Genomic DNA, 24,098 nt, shown 5'->3' on the forward strand with positions numbered 1-24,098 from the left:
TTATTTGGGGAAAATCAGTTATAATGGGATGTTTATATTTGAAAATGTATTATTTAATTGTATCAAAAGTTCTAAGGCTTTTTGAAGGCAAAGAAGAAGTAAAACGTATATTCTGTATATATTATACCTGAAATATAGTATTTTATTTAAATATGCATATATGGTCTATTATCACCCTGTCCAATGTGGCAATCACTAGTCACATGTATCTCCTTAAATTAAAATTAATTAATGAAATCAAATTAAAAATTCAATTCCCAAACATCACTAGCCACACTTCAAGTGCTGGTAGTCACACGCAGCTAATGAGACCAATACTGAACAGTTCAGATTTAGAATATTTTACAGTGCAGAAAATTCCATTAGATAGTACTGGTCTATGCTATTATGTTTTCTGACAATTGAAGCTTCAGACATTCTGCAGAGTAAAAAACAAATCTTTTTGTTTGATAAGCTTCTTTTTTTTCTTTTTAAGTCTATAAATGTAAATTTGGTCAAGTTCTTTGAAAAATTGCTTCCTGGTCTGTAAAGCTTATAAAGCGACCACATATGACAAACCATATACAATGGTCCTCAAAGAGTTCACTGAACCTCTGAGCATCTTTAAAATACATTTGCTCTCCAAATTAGTTGTGACTTTTATCTTTGAAAATGCTAATATTTCTTATTAAGCTGTGAATAATAACCAGCAAAGGAAAAGCAAGTTGTAGCAGGAACAAGGTCAATAAATTGAAACCAACAGATGCTGATGAGAGAGGGATTGATGTAAAGAAAGAGGCAGAAAATGTACTGCTGGCGAGAAGAATAAAGTGGAGTGTTCTCAAGGACTCAGAAATAGCCGTTATCGTTAACTCGGAGAAGAACCGTTTCCAGTTAGGTCGGCAGCTTTCCAGCTTGGTTTCTTGGACAAGAATTCTACGTGTGTGTAAAACTAGCTTTCACATTACTAAAATGGCGTTGCTTTACATTCCCAAATAAAAGAACTGTGAAGGCAAGAGTGGATTTTCTGGGTTTTCTTGCTGGAAATGTTAGGCTCTTTAAGCTCAGAAGGCAAAGAAAAGGTGAGGCGCAATGGAGAAGGTCAGCACCCTAGAGATTCAGATGGAAATTCAGAGTGTTAAGTTGGAGCAGAGAGAAACAAACGAGTATGAACGGTACTAGTGAGAACTATACATTTATCCGGGAAGATCTCTGCACGCTGCAGGGATGTAAGCCGAGGCTGAGAATTACTTAATAAAGCTATTTAATGAGAAATTATGGAAATGACACATGACCTATGATTACATGACAATGTGAAAACTTTCTGGTAATCTAAGGAATATTAAGGCAACAATGAAATATCATGTTCGTGGATCAAATTTGCAGGGTTTAAGAAATGATAATAGTGTCTGGGAGCACCTGGGGAAATGGGATATCTAATAAAAAGCTGGTGGAAAAGTAAATTGGTACAACCTTTAGAGAGAGCAATTTGTCAAAGTACATAAAAAAAAAACATCAACAGTCAATGGCCACATATTCATTTTTAGAGAGTTGTGTCAACATTTACAAACAAAGATGTTCAGCACTGTTCTGCTGGTAATTAATATGAAAAGCAACCAACATGACAAACCAGTGTTCAGACAGGTCACATAAATTATGAAATAAAGCAATTTGCAGCTATTAATGACCACAGTTTAGACAGGTATTTAGCAGTGCAGAAAAGAATGTGTTATACATATTAAGAGAAAAATATACCTATTTTTCTCTCAAAATACTTATAGTCCCATGCCAATTTTCTTAATGTGCACGTGTTGGCATGTGTCTCTACTATAAACACAGGTTTGGATGCAGATACAGGGAAACATTGATTGGTATCTCTCTGTGGTAGATTTACAGACCAATTAAATTCTCTTCTTCGCATTCGCTGTTATTTTACAAATTTCTCTGAATTAATATGCACTATGCTTATCATCACAAGTACGTTTTTACATTTGGAGTTCGGTAATGAATAATCGAAGTCATTGTACGTAGACCTGTTTTTCACATCTGGACCTGAGGAGGCCGAATCACCTGATCTCTGTGTTCTTCTGTTTCTAAACTTCTACAAAATATTTTATAAGAAATAGAAGGTGATGCAGAGACCTATGGACAGACAGACAAGACAGACAGAGAAGTCAAGAAACAAAGGATACTTAGTTAGAAAGAATGAGTTTCAGAGAGAGGGTGTTGAGGTGTTTTCAGGTGGAAATTCCCCGTGGACCCATTTTCCTGAGCACTTGTTTCTGGATGTGGTCATCTTAGCATCGCTGTCTTTTTAAAGTGACAATGTTTTTTTGATTTTTGTGGGTTTTTTAAAGATTTTATTTATTTATTTGACAAAGAGAGACAGAGAGCACAAGCAGGGAGAGCTGCAGGCAGAGGGAGAAGGAGAAGCAGGCTCCCCACCGACTAGGGAGCCCCATGTGGGGCTCTATCCCAGGATCCCAGGATCCTGACCGGAGCTGAAGGCAGACGCTTAACCGACTGAGACACCCAGGTGTCCCGTGACAACGTTGACGCTGATGAAGCAACAATAAAGATGGACACAAACACAGGGCTTACTTGGTGCCAAGCACTGCATGCTAAGTACCCCTTGCATCGTGGGTATTAATATGACCATCTCGTATGTTAAGTTATAGGAATTAAATAAAATGCTCAAGGTCTCATGATTAGTATTCCCACTATGGTATCCCATTCTTTCGGGACTGCTAACTAATTTTTATCTTTTATTTTACTTTTTAGATATAAGGGTTAATTTCACCATGGGTTGTTTTCTTTTTTTTTTTTTCTTTTTGGAAGGAGCAAAGGAATTTCCCTTGTAACCTCAGAACCGTTTACTAATTTACTAACAATGCCTGAATTCTCTTTGATATTTTAAACTATCAGATCACCTGATCTTTTTTGAAAGGTAAAGACTACAGTAATAAACAATGCTTGAAAGTTGCATTGAAATCATTTACTATTTGGAAGCCTTTAAAAAACTGAAAAACAAGTTCTTTGTTGTTGATATTATGATGAAAGGGTGCGGAGAAATCTTCATAATAAATAAATTAATCCTACCTACCAGCTTTTCAAATGCTTTACCAAACCTTCACCAACTGATAAGAATGGTATAGCAACTGTGTTCCCACTGGGAAAAATTATTCTCAAGGTTATAGCTTGCATTCCCATGTTGCCATGGGTAGATTAAGCTGAGGATCTGGGCTCTATAACCCGTGTAACCAAAATGATGAAAAGAACAGAAAACTGATCTTGTGAGAACAGGGTCCTATGTAACGCACCTTGCAACAGAGAAGAAATGAAACTGCTCATTACTTAGAATAATGATCAGTTTTTCCCTAAATTCACTCAGGAGAAGAAAAAGGGGGAACAGAGATGAATGATTTAAATTCCCTGTAAGGATGACTCCTAAAAATGAGGGTTGTTAAATAAGAGCAGAATTTTGGAAAGGATTTAAATATTTATCTAAATTCTGATTGCACAAATCGGTAACACACAGATCTCTAGGAATCATTTTATAGTCTCAGGAAAAAGTAATAGTTGTCTAACATATTATGCTAATCCTGGCTTAGCCTAATCTCTGGCATATATAGGTACGCTTTTTTTAGGCTAAGAATACAATACGACCATAACACTCCATCTATAGGGAAGCTCATGTAACAGACACTGTTACACCTTATAAATGTGGGAACAGATATTTAAAGAGATTTAAATTTTTCTGTTCCCCAAAAGATTTTTAAATAGAATACATCAATTCCAGTTTTCTTGCTGAAATGTGGTCCCATCGAAAGGCAGGGATGAGTGGATTCGAAACACAGAACTTCCATTCTTTCTTGGCTAATTTTCTCAGGATGGGGAACAGTGAGGTCAACAGGAGGTGGGAACGGCATTCCAGCAGGCGGCTTGCCTGAGGGAAGCTTTTCCCTACACTTGTGTAATTTTTTTAGATGAATGCTGAGTCTCCACTTCAGACATAATCTGTTCCCAAAACTCAGATGAATTTTGCCAATTACTCAATAAAATTTGTATTTGGGAAAGGTATTTTTCCTCAAAACCTAACGGTTATCTTATTACTTTCTAACAAGGGGTGCAGAATTGCAATTTGGGCTCTCCGCTCTTAGCACAATTCTACCATGCTTCGGTTCTGAGACAATACTTGCATATTAAAATACACTTGTAAAAATCTTTTTTTCTTTTGTGCTCGGGTGGGTCTTTTTGTCTAAACAATAATATACCGGAACGTTAATGTGGACCAAGATGTCTTTTGAGGAAGCTGCAAATAACATTCTTTCTCAGAAGAAAAGCACCCACAAATAAACTAAAACTAGTGTTTTACTTGTGTAATAATTGACTCAAGTCATGCTTGATTTAACATCCCTGAAAGAAGGAATGTGAAAAACACTTGTCCTCAAAGGGGAATCAACTGGCTCTCCCAGGACATGGCCTCTTATTTAAGAGGATGTCTTTATGTGCCTGCACATGCTAATATATCCTTGCTTTGTTCACAGTATAATTTTATTGCTGGAAAATCTGCCTCAATTTAACAGTTCCCTCGAATGTTACTTCCCAGTAATTCTCAGCTAATAAGGAGAAAACGCCATGGAGGATTCACATTTTTCACCAAGCCTTATTGCCACAGACGAACATCATTCTAAATCTTAGTTCTAAGAGAAGCCCTGCTACGTTTCCAGCCAATCCAAAAAGTCTAAGAATTTGAAGTCTAAATAATTTCCACTCCATTTACATTCTGTATTTGAGAGACGGCATACTTAAACAGAATTAGTTTGAGGGAAGACCAAATAGCATATGCATGTGTTAAATTATAGTGAAATATAAGAAGGACTTCGAACAAAAAAGCTAAAGAAATGATCTAAGCTTGGGATGTATTTTATTATCATCTCTTGCTTTAAATAAACATGTCTAGGACACAAATATCTTCAGTACTAACACACTCAAGCATCCCTCAGGATTCCTGTTGAAATAGAGGTTTAAAACACAGAAATTTTCAAATGATGGCTATATACATGATCAGAACTACTACCAATGGTGGTTTTCTGAATTTCTAATATGATGAATTTCGAATACGATGAACAGCTGCCCAAGTAATACATATGCTTTTATTTTACAAATGCAAACTAGTCTAGATAAGTGAAAATAATTTACAACAAACAAAACATGTATCTTCTCTGGCAGGTATAGTTCCACCAAGGTTTTTATTTACTTTAATTTACTTTTTCTTTCATCTTCCTCTAGACTCTCACACAAACATGAAAGACATAAAAATGGACACAAAGCTGCTCTTTTGCTGATAAATTTAAGCCAAACAAACAGACGAATAAAACTTATATACCTATCGGTCATTTCTTCATGCTCTTCTTATTAATGAAAGAAATACACCTGTGCAACCAAGCTAACTATCCCAGAGAAACCAAAATTACACACTGTTGGCTCGGCTGTTTAATTTCACTTTGCCTAAATTATTAGTTGAAGATTGACAGAGAGACAGCAAATGCCAATAAGAGTTATAAACCAAATAATACAATTTACAAGCAGCAGTTAAGTGATTCTGTTGTTCAACCTATCGCATCTGCCTGAAGTCAATCTCCTTTAAACTGACCCCCCCAGCAGGCTCAGATTTTGCAGTTACCCTTCTACATACTGGGAATTTGCTGGATCCTGTGGACAACGACAAATGCATCAGACAGCCCCACTTTCACTGGGTGATTGGTCGAACTTATCTGTGTGACCAAGACAGGAATCTGGAAAAGAAAAAGCAGATTGCTATGGGTTAGATGCGAATTTCATTTGGGGTGGGGGCGGGGAGCGTGATCATGCCGTTTGCTGGATAAAATCAGGTGATGGAGACAAAGGACCAGGGAGAGAGCGAGTGGGGATATTAGAGAAGAAAGGCATACGATACCAAACCATAACATCTGTTTAGTGCTTTTGATGGGTTAAAGTGACAAGAGAGTTCCTGGTCCTATAGACAGCTGCTTGAGGATGAAAGTAAACAAATTCTCAGAGAATCTAACTGATGCGGAATGCTGAAAACTCATCACACATAGAGGCACCATGAATAGATTTAGCGCTGGCTGTCACTTCAGAAATAGAGACTCTTCCTGTATCGTTTGTTTTCCTAAAATACTTTATTTTACTTTTCATGGTTTTAAGAAAAAATTCTTGTTTATATCGAAAACCTAAAGAAGGACATATAAGTGCACTGCTAAATATATATTTTAACCGTATCATTGTTGGTTAATAGATAGTGAAACTTGGCAAGTGTTAATGGATGCTGAACCTCACTATTGTGATTGAAACCTATATGGAAAACTTATGAATTATTATGGGTCATCTCAAGGTCACATTCCCTAAATTGAAACCTTGGCAGAACCCAAATCTGAAGATGACAGACATTTTTCACATTTACAGTTTGAAAAATTTTAAAACACATTGAGATTATATGAAATAGTTACAAATGAGAAAAACTCTTAGAGCCAATTTTTCTAGGTTTAGAAAAGGATCGCTGGAGATATGATTACTATCTTTATTACCAGTTTAATAGACATAAAAATGGGCATGAAACCATCTGCAATAAATAAAGGGACAAGAAACAACAAAGGAAGGATAAATGTACCAACAAATCTTAAGGTGGAATAAGCAGACCATGGGGCATCTGTGGATAATTCATTTAAGACCATATTAGATGGGACCTTGTTCTATAAACCATAATATACAGCATAGAAATGAGAAGCAAGGAGAATAACTTGGGTAGAAGATATAATAAGGGCTTTACTCCTTATTTTTGGTCTATGACACCATGAAATTGTGAAAGGGCTATTTTGTTGCAATTAACCAATTAAGAGGAAATTTTAATGTACCTGAAATTTATGGAATTGTCACCAAACAAGTAAATGCAAGATGACATTTTCTCTTTATGTACTAAATTAGTCTATTCTTGACCAGCATTAAGAAATATTCTGATGCGGCACCTGGGTGGCTCAGCCAGTTAAGCATTTGGCTCTTGATTTCGGCTCAGGTCATGATCTCAGGGTTGTGAAATTGAGCCCTGAGACTGGCTCACGCTCAGCGTGTAGTCTGCTTGTCCCTCTCCCTCATCCTCTCTGCTCTCTCTCTCTCTCTCTCAAATAAATAAATAAAGATCTGTTTTTTTTTTTTAAGAAGTATTCTGATATTTGGACAACAGAAACAAAACAATGCCAACATTTCTGTCCCTACTAAAGGAAACTCTGACATACTTTATTTAGTGATTACTAAGCCATACTCAGTATCAATATATGTAATTCCTTTTCTTAGTGGACATAATATATTAATGCTAATATAAGTGTAATTTATATTTAAGACAGACTTATAGGGGTGCCTGGGTTGCTTAGTTGGTTAAGTGACTGCCTCTGGCTGGGGTCATGATCTCGGGGTCCTGGGATCTGGCCCCCCATCAGGCTCTCTGCTCAGCAGGGAGTCTGCTTCCCCTCTCCTTCCCCTCCCCACCTGTTTGTGCTCTCTCCCTCTCTCTAAAAACATAAAAAATACAGACATAATTAAAGAAGAAAAGGCAAAAATTAGAAAAAAAGACAATATTTCCAGTTCCAGTTATATTTTGTATATCCCAATAAGACAAAGTCACAATTCACAAACAGCGTTATCCCTACATGCCTGATCAGTAGTAAGTATGAAAGCTTTGGTAAGCTGTATTCATCACTTGCTTACATTCTCCAACATCTGTGACTGCAATTTTCCTCTGCAAGGTGAGATATATTTTACCAGATAATTCTGTGGTGACTGTATTTCTTCTTTTCCCATACTCAAAGCAGAACTTGAGTTTGTTTTGCTATTAACTGCAAAATGCTATTATACTGCCACGAGTATTATATTTTTATAGAAGAGCTTGTTTTTTGGGTCACATGTTTGGATTCCTGCAGATCTCCTAGTATAGTTGCTTTCCCATCTTTACACATTTTCAATTTCACCTCTTCAATCTTTCTTTCTTATCTCTTTCCTCTCCTAGCTATCTTTCATTTTTATTTCATTACTCCATCTCTTTCCTTCCTTTCACTCCCTTCCTTTATATTTTGTCTGTAAGTCAAACCTTCTCCTCCTGTGCTTTTTGCCTGTGGTGGACTGATTATACTAATGGCCTCCATCAGTGGCCTCCTTGTATCCATGCCCTTTGCCTTGTCACTTTTGGTCCCCTCCCACTTGGACTCTGGCTCAGTAATATGGCAAAGAATGATGACAGCAAATGTGAAGCAAAAGACAGGATTGAAAATGTGCTTGGCCATTTCCGCCTCCTTTCTTGGACCCCTGCCAGTTCCATGAGAATGTATGCTGTTGGTCTGCTGAAAATATAAGGGAGGCACATGGAGGAACGTTTCCTCTCCAGCAGAGGTCATCTTTGAACAGCTAGTCCTTAGCCAATCCACCAGCTAACAGCTGGCACATGAATGAGCCCTGTTGAGATCAGCAGAGTCCAAACCAGATCAATAGAACTGCCAAATTGATCCATAGGTATCTTGTGAGAAATAAGAAGTGGAGTTGTTTTAAGGAATGACATTTTGGGGTGATTTGTTACATAGCAATACTAACCAATACATTTTCTATTAGAGATCTAATAGCAAATACAAACTTCACTGGGTATTTCTACATAAAATGAAGAAGCATTCTTCCTCCTAGGTTTCAGGGAATCAGATAAATATCTTCTTTACTTCTAGGTACAATTAAACTTGAAAGATGGGAATGTTCCAGTAGAAAAGTTTCATTTTCTGCATCTTGCTTTCACTCTTCTGTATCTCTTTATCTCCTAGTTTATGCTTTTTCCTCTGGATTCCAAAAAATGGAGACCAATGTGTCTAAGTTACCTAGATTCAGACTCATTTAACCTAAGGAAAATCCATCCCAAACCAAAATGGGTAGCCTAACAATGTAGACAGTTTTCTGTCACTGAAAACAATCTCACCATAAATTGGCCAGCCCTTTAGGAAGATAGCTGGAGATGACCTGTAAGGACCCTTTCAAGCCTCAGTTTGATGATTTCAGTCTATAGAATGATCTTGACTTTTCCAAGCTTCAACAAGTAAACTGTTAACAAGGGTGAAATACTTTATCTATTTGTCAAGAGAACTGAGGTAGGTAGAAATCGTTGTCTGCTTCTAGGAGAAACATTTTAACTTGCTGCCAGTTTTCTAGTTATACTTATTCATAGGACAGTGACTTCTGAGGACTGTGTCTGACAAACGACTACTACCATAAATATCTCTATTATGAATCTTAAAATAATGTGGAAATATAAAGTAGAAAATGAATTTCTGAGACTATTATTTACTACATAAAAATTATTTTCCCAAAAAGGCATATATACTCTAGATGCTATTGGATAAGATAGAATTCCTTCACTCATTTATTAGATATTAACTAAATATTTTCTGTGTATTATTGTAGGGATTATAGAAGAGAACAGAACAAAGATCGTGCTCTCACTGAGCTTATATTCTAGAGGGCCGAGATGAACATAACAAGTAAATGTAAAAAATAAAGTATGCTGGGAAGTGGTAACTGCTAAGGAGAAAACTAAAGTGTGGTAAAGAGAGGGAAGGGGATGGGGGCCTCCTTAGGAGTCACAGAAAGTTTCTGTGATGAGATGACTTTTCTGTAGTCATGAGCTTGCCATGTGGATATTTGAGGAAAACTCTGAGTAGAAGGACCAGTACAGGCAAAGGCTTTGACTTAACTGTTTTTTGGTGTCTTTCAGAATGAAAAGGTTATCACTGGAGAAGAAGGAGTAAATAAGATTGTCACAGGAGATGAGAGGCGGTGGAGGCAGATCATAGGGAGCATGCATTCCCCGCAAGCATGGGCAATGACTGAACTTGATTCATGCTGTACAGTGAAGGTTTAGAGGACTTTGAAGAGAGGAAGAATGTTCTCTTACATCTGAAAAAGATCACCCTGGCTGCTGTGTGATCAAGACTGTAGGGAGCAAGGGGTGACAGAGAAACGAATTAGGAAGGTATCACAGTTGTCTGGATAAGGGATGGGTGGCTTGGACTATACTAGAGTGATACATGTAGGAAGGGGAAGCAATGGAAAGATGGATTCCAGATGAATTGTGAAGGTACTGCTATGAAGCCATGGCATGGATTTGAGGAGGGTGGGAGAAAGAGGAGAGCCAATGGTGTCACCACGGCCTTGGTCTGAGTAGCAGGAAGAATGGCATTGAGCTCTTCATCGGCCACTGTGTTGTGCACCGGCAGGGGTGCTTTCACACTCAGGCCATGAGAAGGGAGTTGTCTGCCTGTGCGGTGGGCCACCTGGGCAGCACTGAAGAAGAGTAGTGAAATGTCCAGAGATGGACAAGATGAGAAGCGGGAGGTTTGGAAAAGGATGATTTTATGGCAGTACCACTGGCCTCAAATGCTTTTCTTTAAAATTTTATAGAGTTCATGAATACAAGCACAGATTTTCTAAAACTGTGGTCTTTTATTATATATTTTATTGAATATTAAAATGAAAATGTACAAGAAGCTCTTAATTCCCCACATTTTCCAAGAAGGCACCCAAGCCTTTTATGAAATAATTACATATCAGGTTTTGAAAACACTACTTTTGGCAATTGAATTAAATGTTTCATATTATAAAAGATTAATGAGGAAAAGATGAACAATTCCAGGCTTTCTCACAGATTTCTTTCAGAAATAGTCTGCCTCTTTCCACCTGATACTGTCATATATTCTTTTTACCTTGCTTTCTTGGACTGTAATTTTTTTATTTCAAGACATCAAAGGCACGGGGCTGTTCTCTCAAAGGATCGTTCATCCTCTCACTTACTGCAGGTAAGGAACTGGGCTGTGTAAGCTCTCTGTGAGCAAGTCAGACCAGTCTGCATGTGAGTATTTAATTAGAGACCATTCTGATGAATCAGGAGGACTGTTAAAAGTTGCATTTAACTTGAATTACTTTGACTAATAGCAACAAAGCAATTGTGTGTGTGTGTGTGTCTGTGTATAAATAAACCATCTAGAATTATAGCCAGTGTCACACAAAATTAGTATAAGAAAGGTTCTGTCATATCGTCAGTCATCTATTCTATAGAAGAGTCTCTATGTACAAGGATATGAAGGACTCAAGTCAGAGAAGCTACAGCCAATGATGATGTCCAAGCACGAAAACTAAACATTTTGCTTTATGGGAAGCTATATTTTTTTATCCTTTCTACAAATTTCCAGTATTCTCAAAATGTTTCCTAAGTTAGTTCCTGGGGTTTTCAGGAAGCCATTCTGAAATAGTAGCAACTCTAAACTATAGAAGCTTCTTCTTCTTCTTCTTCTTTTTTTTTAAGAAAAAAAAAAAGAAATGTAGCTTCATTATTTCCAAGTGCCTGTAACAGTTGCCTTTTTATGATTGAAGCAAAGCTAAGTTTTCACTCGGCCTCTGTATTTGTATCGAATCATAAATTTCTGAGAATGAGTTTTACAATTACATTCATTCCACAGGATAGTTATAGAAAAGGAACATTAGCACTGGCTAAAATATGCTTCCATTTTAACTTAACACAGCGTGTATAAATTCTTTTTTTTTTTTTTTAGGTGTTTGAATTTTCATTCCAGTTTACAGGACACAGATAAGTTTATTATTTAAGTATAAATTTTTCTATAAGTGATATAGTGAAGCAAATGAAGTCTAGATGCTGAAAGGAGTTGCAATAAGCAGATGAAATTAAGGTAGGAAAAATATCAGGGATGGGCCAAGGTAGGGCAGAGACACTGGTCTTCTCTATTCCGTGGTGTGGTGTCATTCTCCAGGACACAGAGGCCCAACATGACACATAAAATGAAGTTTTACATCTCTCTGTAACAGTTAGGGAGAGAATGGCATGCTGCTTGAGTCAGAGGTAATGGAACTTTATTTTCCTCTCTCTTCTGCACTGCAAACCTCACGAAAACATTTGTTTCCATTTTTGCCCCAGCCATCTATCTAATAGGCGGCACAGCATCTCGGCACGGGCTTGACTGTGTGGTGTGTTCGAAGTATGAATCACATGCCTACCATGGGAGAAGAATTACTCTACGCTCATTTTCGTTCACTCGCTAATCAGCAACATGGTGTCCAGTAGGTTAATACATATACATTTAAGAAAACCCAAACCTTATTATTTTACCCGTTCTTACCCATATTGACCTTTAGCTTTAACTTTTAACCTTTAACTTTTAACTTTCTACCTCATCGTCTTGAAATGTCAGATCTAGCTTCTGTGTTACTCAGTAGGGCATCCAATTATAAAAAGTCATGCTTTTATTTATTACAATCAAAACAACCCATAAAGTGCTCGGTATTAGTGCTTAGTTGTCTGAAAACTGCATTCCAACAGAAAGGCTTTCAATTCAATTTAACAATATAAAAATCCATTTGCTTTCCTGAATATGGTTAACATTTTGCACAATTATTTTAATCCCTTTTTAGCTTAGAGTTACTGAACTCTGTTCATATGCCAGGTATTGAGCACGATGGTGTGAAAGCAAAGGAGAGCCATAAGCCAAAGATAGGTTCTTAACATTCCTCTATCCCCCATCTTCATAATCACAGCCTATAGAACGTCTGGAAGCAGACAACATACAGCCGATGGGTAAGGACAGCCCCTCTATTAGAAGAGGAGTTTCAAACTGAATCTCTACATAAACTAGCGCTAGCCTGGGGTAAGAAACAAGAAATTGCTGTGGGAGAAACTGGAGGGAACATACCCTGAGCACACTTCCCAGCCAACGGCTACTACGTAGAAATGTAGAGCAAGTGACGGGAGGCTTTTGATTTCTCAAGGGGCAATGCAAATTTGTATTTGTATTTAAAACCCATTGATATCTAAATGTTGGCAACATATCCATTTTACAAATACACACACACACACAGACACACACAGACACACACACACACACACACACACACACACACACACATCACTGGGACCTCTGATTTAAAGACTGCCCCCAACAGAAGTAACAACTGGAGTTGGAGCTTCATATAAAATAAGACAATGAGGCAGATGTCTGTCTGAAGAAGGCGGTGTAACTGGGCTCAGGACAGTAAAACTATGGTGGGAACTTTCTCTGGGCCTACAGCTAGACGAGGGAGCTTGTCTATACATGGCCAGGGAATAATGCACAAGGGGAAAAGAGCGGGCATTGGGAAACTCCTTGGGCTTGGAAAGATCTTTCACCTCAGAGAAGTAGGTCTTCAAGGAGAAAGTGCACCATAAAGATTAAATACATTGCCCAAGAACACATAACAGTTACGGGCAGGGCCAGCATTAGAACAAGTTTCTGTTGCTTTTTTCTTTTTTTAAAGATTTATTTATTTATTTCAGAGAGAGAGAGAACACATAAGTGGGGGGAGGGGCAGAGGGAGAGACAGAATCCTCAAGCAGACTCCCTGCTAAGTGTGGAGTCCAATGTGGGGCTCGATCCCAGGACCCTGAGATCATGACCTGAGCTGAAATCAAGCGTCGGGCGCTTAACCCACTGAGCCACCCAGGTGCCCCCAAGGTTCTGCTTCTAAAATTGTTTCTTCTAGGTAGGTCCTTCTACCTTTGCTACTTTGTATTTATTTATTTATACCCATGGCATTTGTTATTGGAGCATTATAAAGGGAAAATGGTTCAATTTGTCATTTTCTTACACTGTGGAATTAAAAAGAAATGAAAACATCAGGAGCTTTTATATGTGATATAACTAAAAAAATAAAATACATCCACAAATGCAAATGAATTAGATCCTAAACAAAGGCATGTAGATACAATTTTATATTTCATGTATTTAAAATATAGACAACCCTATAATGTAAAATCACCCATGTCTACATCTTCTTTAGAATGATTTCTTGAGATTTTATAATCAGCATTTTTTGTCATCTGGGTTTTGTCAACCTGGCATCATAAATTAATTAAATAAATGTTATTTGAGTAAAAATATATAAATATATGAACATATAATGTATAGGTATATATTTCATACACGTATGTATATGTATGTGTGTGTGTGTGTGTGTGTGTGTGTGTGTGTGTGTGTATACACATACATATAACTCTACTGGCACAACTATAAAGTTTTTTGGATGCATATATATTATATAAACACATGTCCAACATTCTCACACACAGAGCAATAGCCATAAATGCAAATAACTTCGTATCAATGGCAAATGTTTCACTGCTCAGGTCTTTTTGGGTTTCTTTTATGCTCTTGGATTATTTTTTTCCATAAATTCTACCAGCTCAGCAAGTGTTCATCTTTCAATACTTTCAGGATGATTACCATGAATGAAGAAGCATTACAGTTTAAATAAGAGAAACAGTCTTAAAAGAAATTTTAAAAAATGCATTAAGGGTGCCATTTAAACCTACACCTAGCTGGCAATGGTGATTTATGAACTATGCATTCTTCTACAGAAACAGTGGATGTTACACTGAAGTACATTAAGTTTAAATACTTACATGGTAAAATAGATTAGAAAGTGATTTTATCTAATAAACAATAAAGTTCCTCTATACTGACCTCCTCTAAAATTTGCTGAAGGAGATAGTAAGGTATTCAACCAAGAAAATGGATAGAATAGGCCGATTCGCAGGTAGGGTATACACTCTATGATTTCCCCCTGCTGCCATATAGAAGGATTATATGACTTTCTTTTTTTTTAAATTGCATTGTCTGAAATTGATGATTACCCTGTCCCTCCCATGAGCTGGTTAAAAAAAAATGACCAAATTTGCAAGAGAAACAAAAAGAATCACATCCTCCCCTATTTTGTATCTAAAGTAACAATAAATTCAAAATACAAGAGGAGAAATAATACAATAAATTCAAAATACAAAAGAGAAACACAAGTCAGAGGAAATGCAACTTCTGAAAAATGATGGTATACTAGGAAAGACAGCATCAGGATCGTAAGAAATCTGACTTCAAACCCCTAATGTTTTTGGAATGAAATCTGTGAATAGGTAGGTTCCTTGTTACATTATCCATGGTCCCATATTTTAGGTCTGTATCTACTGTAATCAAGCAAACAAGCCTCATTATTCAATAGTAACTAAAAGTAATATAAAGAACATGGGCTCTAGGTCACAGCTGGTTATTAACAGAATAGGAAATGGAAATATGATTTTCCAAATTCCAATTGTCTAAGAAAGGGTGCGTGTTTTATTTTTTATTATTTTTTAACCTATGTACAACCTCTTTTCATTTTTTAAAAGATTAATAAAATAAATAAGATAAATGCTATAAAGGGCAAACCATTCTTACCTGTGCTCTCGAGGGGGCAGAGTTATAGTACAATAATGACTAGCCAGGAAAGACTGTCCAAGATTTTGAAGTTAGTGAAGCAGTTCAGTCATTTCTCTTTCTTTTTTTTTTTTCTTTCTTCCTTTCTTTCTTTCTTTCTTTCTTTCTTTCTTTCTTTCTTTCTTTCTTTCTTTCTTTCTTTCTCTCTCTCTCTCTCTCTCTCTCTTTCTCTCTTTCTTTCTTTCTTTCTTTCTTTCTTTCTTTCTTTCTTTCTTTTCCTTCCTTCTTTCCTTCCTTCCTTCCTTCCTTCCTTCCTTCCTTCCTTCCTTCCTTCCCTTTTTTAAAAAAATTTATTTACTTATTTTAGAGAGAGAGTGCATGAGAACAGGGGTGGGGTGGGAGGGGTAAAGCAAAGGGAGAGAGAAATTTAAGCAGACTTCTCACTGAGTATCGTGTGTGACACAGGGCTCAACAGGGGGCTCAATCTCACGACCCCTAGATCAGGACCCAGAGATCATGATCTAAACTGAAAACGAGTCAGATGCTTAACTGACTGTACCATCCAGTCGCCCCCAGTTTAGTTATTTCTTGAAAAGGAAGCTTGGAGGGAGGCAGTACTGTACAGTGATTAGGCCTACAGGCTCTGAAGTCCTATTGCCTTGGATGAATCTTTAATAATTTTGAGAAAGTTACTGAATGTCTGTAGGTGTTTCAGTTTTCTTCTCTATAAATGATAAAAGCAACTAACTCTTTTTTTAGTGAGAATTATATGAGATAAATTTTAAGCACTTAGGTCTCTGGCTGGCATATATGAAGAGCTCAGTAAATACTAGATTGTATCAAATTAGGAGATAGTTATTAAAAGTGAATGGGACTTACGGTCATGGCAGACAAACTTGTAAAAGGCCATTTCTCCTACTGAGATCAAACAGGAAAGATAAACAACATATGGAAAGTACCTGTTGAAGGCATCAGGTGACTAGCAAAGAGCAAAGACTTGAAAAGACAAGATTCCAGAGAAAGGAAATCACAGAAGTGAATGCAATACCACTTTCCTATCAAGGCATTTGGCAATTTACAAGCAGATTTAGAGACTGAGAAAGTGAACAGAACTTCAGACAGTCTCATGGAGCTGAGGAAAACACAGGGGTTCAGGGCCATTAAGGCAAAAGGTCCTGTAGTAAAACCCAGGCCTGGGTGGAGATTCCTGAGGGTCTACTTTCTTTTTTTTTTTTTTTTTTTTTTTTTAAGATTTTATTTATTTATTTGACAGAGATAGAGACAGCCAGCGAGAGAGGGAACACAAGCAGGGGGAGTGGGAGAGGAAGAAGCAGGCTCATAGTGGAGGAGCCTGACGTGGGGCTTGATCCCGTAACGCCGGGATCACACCCTGAGCCGAAGGCAGACGCTTAACCGCTGTGCCACCCAGGCGCCCCTGAGGGTCTACTTTCTAAGAGTATGTGCTAACCAGAAATACACCAGTCTTTACAAGGACTGATGCTCAGCTTGGAATGAGGTTAGCCCTGACAGTATTAAACTAATCTGTTCCATCCTACCTGCCAAACAGAAAAAGGAAACCCTCACTGGAGGAAGAAAACATCATCCACAACCTCAAGTATCATTTTAGTAGTTTGTAAACAATGCCCAACATCCAATCAAAAATTATCTGGCATGCAAGGAGACAGGACCAACGAATGAAAATCTAGAGGAGAAGGAAGAAAAAGACAGATGGCAGAAACAGATCCATAGGAAATCTAGATATTAGTCATCAGCCATAAACTTTAAAGGAACTGTTATTAATATATTTAGGAAAGAGAGGGCAAGACGGTTAATTTTATCAAGAAATTAAATCTATGCACAAGACACAAATGGATACTATGAAATTGGAAAATGCATAAAGTGAACAGTTGGTAATCCGATAGAAAATTAAGAAAAAGACAATATGCTTTTCTGGCTTTTGCTTCATCCTAAGTCAACGGTATCTTTGAAGTGAACTAAAATAAACAGCTGTGTAACAATGGGGATCTATAACTTAAAACAGAATTTTAAGGCTTTGGTTCAACAATACAGAGCTACAACCTCAGGAGAGATAACTTATTTCTTTAAAGGAATCAGAGCCTCCACTATTCCTCTTACCAGTATGGCTAGAAGAACATTGGGATTTTGATGGGTGAAAATTGAATGCCCCAAACAAATCTGTATTCACTCTTATTTTAAACAGCAGTAGTACTCTCCTATCTCAATCCTATTACAAGCAAAATTGTTATAAGTGCAAATGTATGTTCCAATTTTGACCATTATTGATCTAGTTTGCACTGTGAAAAATTATACTGTTGGAGAAATTACTGTATGAGAAACATGACAGAGTTTAAGGTCATCTGAGTGGTTAGTACGGGGAGTTGGCACTTTAAGAGTTACTAAAAGAAACAATTATCTACTGGAATAAATCACTTGAGGGAAATAAAAATGAAATTTGTGTCAGGAAGTTTATTCAATGCCTTACTAATTTTACTCTACAATTAAACCAAGTGCTCTATTGGTAGTTTTTGAACACATCAGATTTTTTTCTCTCACTCACATAAAATAAAATAAAACAAAGCTGGTATTAGCCAGTTAGAAGCAACTTAGTACAGAAAGAATTGCACTTAGTTCCCTATCTATAATGTTGGCTCTGTAAATTTAACCTGGACAGGAACACAAAATTATACTCTTTATTATGTCTTTATGATTTCGCTAGCTCTATAACTTAACTAGGAGTACTTCCGTTTTTTTTTTTTTTAAAGATTTTATTTATTTATTTGACAGAGAGAGAGACAGCCAGCAAGAGTGGGAACACAAGCAGGGGAAGTGGGAAAGGAAGAAGCAGGCACCCAGCGGAGGAGCCTGATGTGGGGCTCGATCCCAGAACCCTGGGATCACGCCCTGAGCTGAAGGCAGAGATGCTTAACGACTGAGCCATCCGGGCATCCCTAACTAGGAGTACTTCTAACTGTATGAGATCGCAATTGTGTCATATGTTGGAGTCAGATAAAAAGATTATTAAACACCAAACATTAACCAATATTTATTAAAAAACAAATGAAAGATATATTTGTGAATTGTTATACATAATCTCCTTGGGAAAAAAAATGTTGAGGTACCTTGGAATCACCAAATTAGAGCCTTTAGTCCTGGATTTGTCCTTAACTAGCTCTGTGTCCTTAAGCATGTCATTTAACCTTTCTGATGCAGTCTGCTTAGCTATAAAATAAAGATAATTGTGTATGATCTAATTCCATAACTAGGCTACACACATTTGTTAAAACCTTCATGTGCCAGTGCCTTTATGAATATTAAGAATATAAGATATCACTGAAGAATTGAAAACTATACTGTATAGGAAAGCACTTTGTCAAGGTTAATATATTATGCAAACAACTGTTTTATGCTATTGTGATCAAAAATGTTTTTCTAGAAGTGTTAGAAGTGTCTAGCTATAAGTGTCTAGCTTTCTCCTCAAATGCAAGGGAACCTTACTGCGGCCAATTTTACAAACAGAAATTTGCAACAGCAAAATAAAATGCCTGACAATTATTGGAAAAATATTCAGGGAGAATATGAAATAAAAAGCCGCTTTCTAACCAGACAGAGAAAGGACAATAAGACAAATAATAAAGTAGTGACTTCTTTAGAACTCTGAGTTCAGAAGGACTAGTGTTCAATAGGATAATAGTCTGGACACATAAAGAAAGTATTAAAATTGCCTATCAGTGCAATATTCCCCATGACAAAATAGGAAAATCACAGTGGAAAACTTTTCTTTGATTAATAAAGAAAAAAAAATTTTAAAAATACCAAATCCACTACAAAGAAGGAATAGGAAAAATGAACTGCTACTCTGCAATGTGAGGCACCCATTGAGAACAGTATAAAAATGATGATTTTAATAATAAAGATTAGGAACAGAGACCACAATAAAAACAAACAAACAAACAAACAAAACCCTCTGTTTTGAAAAAGCCCACAGTCAGTGAAATTTAAGACCCTAGACTTTCTGACTCTACATCTTTCCAGAAACTTTACCACTGCTGGTTAAAATACTTGAAAACTAACATTCTATAACAATACTCTGCAGTCTCAGGATTATACTAGATTATTATGAAAACTAGAAATGAATGAGTCCCTTTGAGCTCTATTCTCCCATCTTGCAAGTAAGGTGATATAAGAATATGATGGGCTATGATACCAAAACATAGCTGAGCAAAAAGAAGCACCAAGCAGACCAGATTCTATATTCTATTCTGTTTATATTATTGCCCCAAGTAAACGATTAATTCCACATGGAAGAATTCTTCAAAGGAGTGGAAATATTTAAAATGACTATAGGATTTCCAACAGCTGACCTAGTTAATTGCAATATAACTACCCCTCACTTTATAGAAAAGATGTATCTCAGAAGACTTGACCAAAGTGAATCATTTTAAAATTGTTGACATCCTTTTAATAGTCAGGGATTCATTTGCTAACAAAAAATAACCCTTCAAATGAGATACTGAGTCTGTATTATTATAAATACCCATTAACCCATGGGTTAATAATGCCCATCATCAATTCATATTGTCAAAATTTCTCTCATGCCTAGTGACTGCCGAAAACATCACATCTATTGTTCCTGGAATTTTATTCTTATATTTGTTTTCTTCCCCAAAAGTTTAGGTTGTCTAATAGACTGTGATTATATATTGTTAATAGAGTTTTTAAACTAAACATGCTATTATTCTAATTTAGACATTCTGTAAATTTAAGGCTATAATTTAGTAAATTCCCATTCTTTACTTTGTGAATTTGGTAAAATGAAAGAAACCATAAGTTTAAATTCCATTATTCTTTCTGTCACTTAGAACGCTAATTAGTTTTGCCTATCAGGTTGAAATATGCACAGGGAATTGTGGGTCCTGATATGCTTTCGGTATTGGGTCACTGAGCCACACAAATTTTCATGTATACTAATACTGTGGAATTAGAATCAAAACATGTCACAGAAATTAACAAGGCAAAAAGAAACAAAAAATAAATATAATCAAATGTAGGAGAGAAATCCTTCCAAGTTGGAAATACTTTTTCTTAGAGATATTTCATTATAATATCATCAGGATATAATCAATAATTCTATGAAATTCATCGATCATAATGCCAATGATATCAGAATACAAAACAAAATCCAAAGAATTAACAATCAGTGCTACCTAGTTGATTAAAAAATTTTTTTGTATGAAGCAAAAGAAACCATGACATGAGGGGTGCCTGGGTGGCGCAGCAGTTAAAGCGTCTGCCTTCAGCTCAGGGGGTGATCCCGGCGTTATGGGATCAAGCCCCACATCAGGCTCCTCCGCTATGAGCCTGCTTCTTCCTCTCCCACTCCCCCTGCTTGTGTTCCCTCTCTCGCTGGCTGTCTCTACCTCTGTCGAATAAATAAATAAAATCTTAAAAAAAAAAAAAAAAAGAAACCATGACATGAGAAAGTGATCTGAGGTTCTTGACTATAAAATGTCCCTTTCTTGACGCTTGGAGAAAAAGATAGAGAGAGGTCAAGATCAAGGGGAAAGGACATCAGCAATACATTACTTACTTCTTTGTATCCGAAGATGATGCGTCCATCCATGAGGAGGGTTGCCTGGAATGTGAAGCTTCCCAGGTTGTAATTATCCTGGAGATGTACATGGTCCCACTGGACAACAAGGGCTGTGCCTATAAACCCCATTGAAACAGAAGAAATGCATTGATAAAAATATATCAATCAATTCTGGTGAGAGACTTCACAACACCATGGATATAGTCTTCAAATCCAGTAGTTGTGCCATTTGAATTTTATGTGGTTAATTGGAATTCTGTTATTGAAACAGTATTTGGGATATTTTTAAACAATTGAGTATTCTCTAAATATTTAGTAAAATCTAATCTCATACTGAGGTTAATATTGAGCCCAGTATGAGGGAATTTTGCCTTAGGAAGTCCATTAATGTTAATGGGTACTGTCTGCTTAAATTTCTATGAGCTGCTTTCGAAATGCAGCCCAAGTGGATTGAATGAACTTCAAATACATTTGACAAATGCTGAGAAAGAAATGAACACGTTCAGGAAAGCTAGAATCATATATAAAAGACCTGAAAATGTCTCTGCGATACTTAGAATTATACCCTTCCATGCTGAAAAAACTTCCTTCAGCACTAATGGGAATTTTCTTCTCTGGTTCACAATGCCTGCATTTCTGTCTTTGTTGTATTGCTTCAAGGAGGCTGCCAGGCAGCCTAAAGGGCCCCAAGCAAAGATTTCTGAAGCCTGCTTGAAGTTCGCTGGGATGAACGGATCTTTAGTGCTATATTTCATATTCTGATGAGTCAATTTGCCAGAATTAACTATAAAACTATTAACATGAAATGTGAACTGAAACAGTTTAATAGCCACCGATGAGAAGTCATAGTTTGGTTTTAAATGGCATTTTTATTTTCTATTTTTTCCTGAAAGAAAAACAAAATGAGCAGCTCAGACATTTGCTTAGCTCTAAGTATTGCATTTTTCGGTTGGTTAAAAAAAAAAATCATGTTTACATTCTGTGAAAAATGTTTTACAGAAAGGAAAAAAATGTTTTTACAGAAAATGAAATTCACAGAACTAAAAGAGATACACTTATCTCCCAGGTCACTAAACATCTGATTAAAAAGGAAAAAAACCAAGATTGTATGACAGAGAGCTTCTGGGTTAGTGGAGATGGGGAGTTGCTGGGAGAGTAGTGTGCCCAGGGAGGGCATGCAAGCTCTGTGCCTCTTCCCACATGCCTTGCCCTATGCCCTCCTTCCAACTGACTGCTCATGAGTTAATCCCTGTACCTGATGATTGATGTAAAAAGAATACTGTCTTCACTGTGTTTTTGAGTTCAACATAATGCTGAGAGCTTTTGACCAAGATGGTGACATAGGAGGCTTCTGAATTTCCCTCCTCCCATGGACACACACAATGTACACCCCGAGCTACACATGGAGCAACTTCCTCTGAGAGAAATCTAAAAACTAGCCGAGTACCTGCTATAATTTGGGCAACTGAGAAAATACGCACATTGAAACTGCATGTATCTAGGAGCTGTGATCCCCTCTGGAGCTCAGAAGCTCCAGCTGGCACTTCCCCCACCTTCTTCCTTTTGCTCACTCTGACAATAAAAACAGGTCACCAACATCCTTCTGGAAAGGAGCTTGCACACGTCTGGCACCCAGCTTTTGTTGCTCCCACCCGAGAGATAGGCCCCCAGATCACCTGGTTCTGATAGACGACCGGATTTGCATTTACAAGTCCCACAGGCCTGGCGCAGGCAAAGAGGCAACAGGTATGCCCATGAGTACTTGCCATGGCTATGCCCCCAGGGCTCAGCAGAAAAGGAACACGCAAAAATGGCTATCTCCTACTCTTTCCCTGGAAAGGCTGTAGCTATGTACTTTATAAGCGGTAGCATGAAGGTCTGGCTTCTCAGTAGTTCAGTTAGCTGCTTACTATTATCCTCCCCAGGGCCCAAAGAGCCAATGAGCACTTCCTCCACCATCTCCCTCTGGCTAACTCCAACAATAAAACCAAGTTTCTGATATCTTCCTTGAAAGGGCTTGTCCACACACCTAGTGTCCCCACTTTTACAGCTGTCATCCAAGGTTTAGGCAGCCAAATCACCTCACTCTGATAGCCAATGAGGCTTGTATTTACAAATCCTCGAGGATTATAGCAAATAAACAGTTTCTAAATGGGTGAAAGAGCACCCCCTTATAGCTAGTAGAGAGACCAGGCAAAAATGTCTATCTCCCAGTTTCCCCCTGGAAGCAGTTTGACTGCATGCTTTCTTAGCTGCTGCCTGAGGGCCTGGCTCCAGATCAACCCCACGTGTCGGTGTTGACTATGATCACTCCCTTTGAGACACTCATGGGTCTTGGCACACTCTCAACGACTGGGAACCACTAAGAGCAAAAACAGTGTCAGGGATAATCGTAGAGATTTGAGAGACAACCAGGGGCCTGGGCTGGGCTTATGGATGCACTTTGTGTCCTACATAAACCACTCTGACAAGACTGGATGAAGTGGCTATTTTATCTACTGCGCAGAAACTAACAGAGTCAAGAAAAGTGAAAACACACACACACACAGAAATATGTTCCAAACAAAAGAACAATGAAACAGCAGTCAGTTAATTTACCTAAATGAGTTCGAAACAGCAGTCATAAAGATACTCATTGAGGTTACAAGAGCAATACATGAACAAAGTGAGAAGCTTATAATAGCTTCGAAAACAATAAAATACTTAGGAATAAACTTAAATAAGGAGACGAAAGATCTGTATGTTGAAAACTGTAAGATACTGATGATAGAAATTGAGGAGACACAAATAATGTAAAAGTGTTTCATGTACATGGACTGGAAGAATTAATCTTGTTAAAAATCATACTACCCAAAGCAATCTATAGATTCAATGCAATCCTTACTAAAATTCTAATGACATTTTTCACAGATATAAAACAGAACCCTAAAATTTGTATGGAAACATAAAAGACTCCAACTAGCTAAGCAATTTCGAAAAAGAAAAACAAAACTGGCAGCATCACACTTTCTGATTCCAAAGTATTACAAAGCTCTAGTAATCAAAGCAGTATGGTACTGGCATAACGATAGACACCTAGATTCATGGAACATAATAGACAGCCCAGAAATAAACCTGTTCTTATGTGGTCAATTAATTTTCAATAAAGAAGCCAAGAATATACAATGGGGAAAGGATGGTCTCTTCAATAA

At 37.2% G+C, this 24,098-nt stretch overlaps 1 protein-coding gene across 1 annotated transcript in view; it reads right to left on the bottom strand.

Moving 5' to 3' along the window:
• PLXDC2 (plexin domain containing 2) overlaps window positions 1-24,098 on the bottom strand; it is a 435,546-nt gene that overhangs the window by 104,703 nt on the left and 306,745 nt on the right. Inside the window, exons 7-8 of the mRNA XM_040645359.1 lie at window positions 20,905-21,023; window positions 5,678-5,777 (exon numbers count right to left, since the gene is read on the bottom strand). Coding sequence (XP_040501293.1) covers window positions 5,678-5,777; window positions 20,905-21,023 — 219 coding nt within the window. The remainder of the gene's footprint in view (window positions 1-5,677; window positions 5,778-20,904; window positions 21,024-24,098) is intronic.

This window comes from Ursus maritimus, unplaced genomic scaffold (assembly GCF_017311325.1).
Source record: "Ursus maritimus isolate PB19 unplaced genomic scaffold, ASM1731132v1 scaffold_31, whole genome shotgun sequence".
NCBI lineage: Eukaryota > Metazoa > Chordata > Mammalia > Carnivora > Ursidae > Ursus > Ursus maritimus.